At 49.8% G+C, this 6,757-nt stretch overlaps 1 protein-coding gene across 1 annotated transcript; it reads left to right on the plus strand.

The window, feature by feature from the left end:
- The first annotated feature begins 1,288 nt into the window (after positions 1–1,288).
- PPIA (peptidylprolyl isomerase A) lies at positions 1,289–5,123 on the plus strand. The gene is made up of 5 exons (XM_007066024.4): positions 1,289–1,450; positions 3,544–3,574; positions 3,723–3,811; positions 4,112–4,284; positions 4,799–5,123. Exons 1-5 carry the CDS (start codon positions 1,379–1,381, stop codon positions 4,932–4,934), a joined length of 501 nt encoding a protein of 166 aa, XP_007066086.1. The 5' UTR covers positions 1,289–1,378; the 3' UTR covers positions 4,935–5,123.
- Positions 5,124–6,757: the final 1,634 nt, after the last annotated feature.

A 6,757-nucleotide genomic window follows, 5' to 3' on the forward strand; every position in this document is an offset into this window, starting at 1 on the left:
GGGAAGCCGGGGGAGGGGGTGGAGAAGCAGAGCGGGGCCGCGCGTTCAGGGGAGGAGGCAGAGTGGAGGTGAGCTAGGGCCGGGTTCGGGGCGGGGAGCTCTGCACCCACCAAATTTTCCCCGTGGGTGCTCTGGGTCTGGAGCACCCACAGAGTCGGTGCCTAAGGTGCCACTTTTGATGTGATCAGTGGGGGGAGCAGTCGCTCCCCCTGCTCCCCCCTAGCTACGCTCCCCCGCCCCTAGGAGCCAGAGGGACCTGCCAGATGCTTCCTGGGAGCTGCCCCAGGTAAGCACTGCCAGGACTCCCCACCTCGCCCCCCCCGGCACGTCCCTCTGGCTCTTAGGAGTGGGGTGGGCACCCACTATGGTGGCCCACAAGACCCTCCTGCCCAATACTGGGGGCAGTCAGGGGATAGGGAAGGGGGGTGGATGGGGCAGGGGTCGGGGGGGGGGCGTCAAGGAACACTGGGGGTTGGATGGGCAGGAGTCCCCGGGGGGTGGGCTACGACCCCCTCGTGGGGTGAGGAGGTGAACCAGTTGTTAAGGTTTTGGCATCTCATCACTGGTGGTATCTGTACAAGGTCCCATATGTACAAGGGTGGTAATGACCTTGAGGGGGGTTACAGTTCCTGGGTGGGGAGGTGCTACGTGAATGTCAGGAAGTCTCATGAATACCTTATTAGATGTAGAGGCCATGCCACTCAGGAGGTTACACACAATTTGTATCCGCACAGTCCCAGCTTCCCCCCCGCCACCATTCCTGCCCCCAATCCCAGCCCACCCCTTGTCCTCCCAATCCCAGTCCAATCCCTCATTTCCAACCCCACAGCCTAACCCCTAGTCCCGTATCCCTAATCTCACCACCCAAATCCAGCCCCCCATTCCCACCCCAGCCCCTTTTCCAGATCCGCCCTCCTATTTTCACCCCAGCCCTTTCCCCCAAATCCCAGTCCCCCACACTCACCCCAACCCCTTCCCCCAAATCCCAGCCCCCCCACATTCGCATTCTACCTCCCAAAAAAATCGCATTCCACCCCAATTCCATCCTCCCTCCCATCCCCCAACCCCCATCTCCTCGCAGCCCCACCCTGTGCAGCGCCGCAGTGCGCATGCCCATCATCTCCCTCCTGCTTCTCAGCGGGCACCGCCTTACCCGAGCGCGCGCGCTGTCGCGGCCCCTCCCCATGACAGCGATTGGCTGAGAGAGCCCTCACTCGCTGGCGCCACGGGCGGCGATTGGCAGCAGCCGGCGGGCGGGCGGGCGGAGTGGCGACTATATAAACTCGGGGTGGCGAGGGTTCTCTTTCCGCTGCGCCGCACTCGCTGTTGAGGAGGAGCTGCCACCGCCGCCTGAGCTCCCCCTCTCACTCGACGCGCTATGGCCGCCAACCCCATCGTGTTCTTCGATATCGCCGCCAACGATGAGCCACTGGGGCGCGTCACCTTCGAGGTATCTGGGGGTGGGGAGGTCCCGCGAGTGGCCCGGCGGCGCCATTTCCTGGCAAGAGCACGAGGCCATTTTGGGCGGGAGGGGCTCGCGCGCGGTGAAGGGAGCCGGTCGGCGGCGCGCGCGGGCGCTCGAGCGGGAGGGAGCGCGCGCCTCTTGGCCGCGGTGGGCTCCACGTGGCTGAGGCCGCCCGGTGCGCAACCAGCTGTCCCCGGGAAGCGGGGGGAAGCCGGGAGCGCTCCCCTCCTCCGCAGGGAGGCCGCCCTGCAGGCTGCATGCTGTGCCGGCCCCACCCCGCGCCGTATCGGGCGGGATCGTGGCGGCGGCCCCTCCTCCGCTGCTATCCCCTCTGCAGTGAGGCCGTTGCGGTGGGGGCGGCGCTCGCCTTTCTCCGGAATCCGCATCGCCGCGCTGGTCAGCCTGCCCGTTTTTTGGTTTGCTATCTAAACCGTTAAGCTTCAGACTTAAATGCTTTCTTGTGCCGTAAAAAGAAAGGACTGCGGTTTTCCAGGCGGTTTTGGAATATGCCGTAGTTGCTGGGACTCGAAGCTGCTCATACGCTCGCTGACCGTGCCCTTGATAAAGGGCTCATGGTCGCTAATTATCCCACGCTGTAATTGAAGCCCCATCGCCATAGCAGCATGCTGCTCTCCAGACAAAAAGTCCCTCTCCAGGTCCTGCATATCCTAGCTCTAAAGCCCCTTTTAGCGGCGAAAGGGATGTCCTTAATGCTGCAGTGGGATTCTCCAGTCCATTATTTTGCCTTCGGTACTTTTGAAGGTGAAGACATACTCTAGTCCCCAAGCAATCCAATATCCATTCACTTTATTGTTAATAGTTAAATCAGAAATCATGGAATGGCGGTTACAGTACTTTGCACCCAAGGTCTCCATACTAGCTAAACTACTTGCTTGTATAACTGCTCCTCATTTTGGGTAAGAAACCTCACATACTGTGACTTTTCTAGAGGTGAGGTGTGAAAAGGATAATAAGCTTTATTGGTTCAGACATTTTTTTAACATGTAAGGAAGGGCTTATGTGGTATTGAGCAGAGAGCGAATGTCTGTCTGTGGGGGGGGGGGGAGGGAGGTAATGGTTTTTGTGGACTACTGTGAAGACCACCAATTTTCTGTAGCAGTACCTTTCACCAGGGCAACAAAGCATGCTGCAGATTTTAAGCAAACCAGAGTTCAGACTTGTAAGTGCTCTGACAATTGTACTCCATTAATCATTGGAGTGTGATTGCCAAACTTGAAATTAATAGTAACCAAAAGACATGGTTACATAAATCAGATTCTTGACTCCTTAGTATGCTTGTCTCAGTGGTTGAGTGTGGCTGAGAATTTGAGCAAGACTTTCTAACTGGTCTCATTAACCACCCAAATAACTTTCCTTTTGGAACATAAAGGCCTCCCTATGAACAGGTGTATAAGTGAATAAACTGTAGTCAACAGGACAGTGCAGTCTTTGCCCAGGGACTCCATTTTGTCTGAGTCCCGCTGACACATTCCAGTCTGACAGAAAAAATAGTGGAAACCCACTGCTGCTTCTCCAGCACAGTACTGTACCAGGAAATGAGCCTGGCTTAATAATAACCCTTCTAATCTTGCAGTTGGACCAAGTATATGCTGTCTCATATAAAACTCAGCTTCATAAAAGATGATGCTGAATCTTGTGAATGAATTTAATAATGGAGTCTAATCCTTGTTCCAGCTGCAAGATTCTGCTCATATAAGGAGGAGCTGGTGGCAAAAGCCATGGAACATGATCTCTGTTGGATTTCATTGTGTAAGCAGTTAGCATGCTGCTAAATAGAACTGAGAGAAGTAAAGCATAGCTTACAGAATCCTGGATTGCATTTAAAGAAAATTTCAATGCCATGTAGACTTCTGTCATGAGATTCAAGTGATGGAATCTAGCCATAGCACAACTTGTATTCAACAAACTACAGACACTGCAAGATTCTCCCATAAATAGTTATGATGTAGTAACTGAACTCCTGATACAGTATGCTGATTTATTTCTCCTGTTTCAGTAGTTGGCAAACCAACAGTCTTTAAGCAAAATTACTTAACTGATTCTCTTTTCTTCTACAGCTGTTTGCAGACAAGGTTCCAAAGACTGCAGGTTTGTAAAAACCACTCAGGTTCATGACGACTGCAGTGCAGTCTTCAGTTTACTTTTTATTGACAATAAGTTTGAAATTTTTACCCAGATGTTTGACAGTGGGTGTTCCTATAAATACCATCTGGTAATGACTGTCTTAAATTGGCAGAGAACTTCCGTGCCCTGACCACTGGGGAGAAAGGATTTGGTTACAAGGGGTCCTGCTTTCACAGAATCATTCCTGGATTCATGTGCCAGGTATGCATCACTGACTTTCTTACTACTTGGTTATGGCCTCATTCAGTAGTTTTTTGTAGCTCCTCAGACTTTTTTCTTTGAAACAGTAGAAGTGATTCTGCAATTTTATAGAACTGTCTTGCTTAGGGGCCCAAGACTTACAGTAAACAGGCCAGAAGGTTTTGTGCCTGATTGAATAAAGGGGTGGCTTTGATTTTTATCTGGTAGCTTTAGCAGCAGTCTTGTATAGATTAGAAGTCTGCCTGACTGATTAGAAGGGTGGGCATCGCTGTGTTTCACTTGCAGTGCTTTTTTTTGCAGGGTGGTGACTTTACATGCCATAATGGAACAGGTGGCAAATCCATTTATGGTGAGAAGTTTGCTGATGAGAACTTCATCCTGACCCACACAGGTCCTGGTGTCTTGTCTATGGCAAATGCTGGCCCCAATACAAATGGATCGCAGTTCTTCATCTGCACTGCTAAGACTGAATGGTAAGTACTGTTGGAATCTGTACTCTTCACTCATCTCTGAATTTACTCAATATAACCCTAAAAGGTGTTACCTTTCCCATAGCCCTCTAATGCATTGGCTAATAATTCTAGTGTAGTGTGGCCTGTCTATAGAACATACTGTCCCCAAACTGTTCCTGTGATCCTTATCAGTGAACCTAATGAAACCTCAAACAATTCTGGTCTCAAGGCCTCTATGTAGTGAGGAGTCATTGAGCACTAAACTACAGTTGCTCTAACAGTGCCCAGAAACAAGTGTGTAATCCCCCAGATACCCTCAATTTGTCAGCTACAAGGGGAATATTTCCTGTCTGGTGGCTCACTTTTCCATTGAACATGATGGGAGGTTGGTAACTTCTGTAGTAAAAACTGAGTACTAACAAGGTTGATTATACAAGCTTCCTGAAATTAGTGGTTTAATACAGTAGGCCACAAACAAGTAAGACTGGTGCTTCTCAGCAACATGATCCCATAAAACGTGTGTTTTTTATCTTAGGTTGGATGGGAAGCATGTTGTCTTTGGCCATGTCAAAGATGGGATGAAGGTGGTGGAGGCAATGTCTGGCCTTGGATCAAGAGAGGGCAAAACAAAGAAGAAGGTCACCATTTCTAACTGTGGGCAGCTGTCATAAAATTCCTTTCTGTCTTAACCAACCATTCCTTCTGTAGCTGGGGCTAACATACCATGGTGTGATTTAGCCCTCCTGTAATCCTTGTGTTCCTGACTTACTGCTGCATTTCTATTGGGTTTCATTTCCCCTACCTTCAAGTCTAGCTGGACTGCAGAGTTAAGTTTATGAAATAAAACAAGCTGAACCACATGAGTTTTCTTTTTTATAAGGAAATCTTCTTAGGGCACTTGTGTAGCAATCATGTATTTTCCTAAGAGCGGCAAGGAATCCTCTTCTCTGAAGAGTAGATTGGCTACTACAACTGTTACATGGTATCAGTAGCTAGGTTTCTAAAACTGTCCTACAGGGATTCCTTTAGGGAAACCCCTAGATTAAAACTGTTTTGGAAGCCTCTGTAGCTTAGTGTAGATGACCTGTCCCAGCAGCATGGGAGTTCTCTTGGCAAGCATCCACTGTAATACTCTTAGCCATTCATTCTGTAGTGGCCTTAAGCAGGGTTTTTAAGGGTAAAATGTGGCTAGAAACAACCACTGATGATAGTAAAGCTCCCGTTGAGTTCATTTGGTGCAGGGTAAGGTCCTGTGTGCTTAGATGCCTATTAGCAAAAGCGCTATTCTGTGTTTTGGAAACACAGCACAATGAGACACTGGGCAGGTCTACACCACAGCCAGGATCAGTGCTCTGAACTCGATCCACCAGCAGTTGACTTAGCAGGTCTACTAAAGACCTGCCAAATCAGCTGTAGATTGCTCACCAATCAACCACTGTACTCTACCCAAGGAGATTTTTCTCCTGTGTAGACCCCACAGTAACTTGACCTAAGGTACATCAACTCCAGCTAGACGGAGTTGCGTAGTGTAGGTTGATTTACTGTGGTAATGTAGACATAACCACTGAGTAGTTAATCTGCAACCATTGCAACATGCTGAATTTACCACTACTGCTCCTTGCAGCATCCAGGCCAGGGGTGGCCAAACTTTTTGACCCACATATGACAATCTTCAGAAATTGAAGAGCTGGGGCATGCCTGCCAGGGTGTTGGGGACAGCATGTGCCTCCCTTATTTTTTGCTAGGGTTTGCTGGCTCTTTTCAGTCACGTGGTGTGGTCAGGCCACATCTCTGGAGCTGCAGCTATGGGGAGAGGCAGTAGCAAACACCTGGGAGCTGCAGGGAGGGAGGGGTTGCTGAGGGTAGGAGGAGGGGCATGCCTGGGGTTGTGACTCAAGCTGTTGAGCAGGGAGTTGGGGGAGTCTGAACCTTTAAATTGTACTCCCCACTCTCAGCAGGTACCAGTTGTGTTCTAGACTAACCTCTAGTCCCACCACTCTACAGAAGCTCCAAGCTCCCCCCTGCAGTCTGGTAGAGACTGTGCAGGTGGGGTGGGCTCAGTGAGCTGCATTTTAACTGTGAAAGAGCTGCACGGGGTTAGCCAGCTGTGGTTTGGCCACCCCTGATTGAGGCTCCCTGGAAGCCTCCTGTCAGTACTAATCTACCAATGCATTTACATTCAAAGCAGAGTATAAAACACTAAATGAAACAAAATTGGAGAGGGGCTTCCCTGGAATGGCTAAAGAAATCTAATGAAAATGATCTGTTGCATAGTCTCCAGCATCAATGTGTTCAGTTAGTCTTGTGATCATCAAACTCCTCAATAATGCCAAGAGACAATGGCATAATGTTCCATAAAACAAATTACCCAAGTAAATGCTGAAATCTAATGCCAGCAGTGGAACTGCAATGTTACATATCCAATGTTGCGATACATGGCATGGTGTTCTTGGTATGTTGTAATGCCATGCTGCTAGTCATGCATCAGTAGCTG

The sequence above is a fragment of the Chelonia mydas genome, chromosome 26 (assembly GCF_015237465.2).
Source record: "Chelonia mydas isolate rCheMyd1 chromosome 26, rCheMyd1.pri.v2, whole genome shotgun sequence".
NCBI lineage: Eukaryota > Metazoa > Chordata > Testudines > Cheloniidae > Chelonia > Chelonia mydas.

Coding starts and splice junctions, on each gene's coding strand:
- PPIA (XM_007066024.4), top strand. CDS start 1,379: ATGGCCGCCAACCCCATCGTGTTCTTCGATATCGCCGCCAACGATGAG. Junction 3,575..3,722: donor CAAGGTTCCAAAGACTGCAG/GTTTGTAAAAAC, acceptor TTAAATTGGCAG/AGAACTTCCGTGCCCTGACC. Junction 3,812..4,111: donor TTCCTGGATTCATGTGCCAG/GTATGCATCACT, acceptor TTTTTTTTGCAG/GGTGGTGACTTTACATGCCA.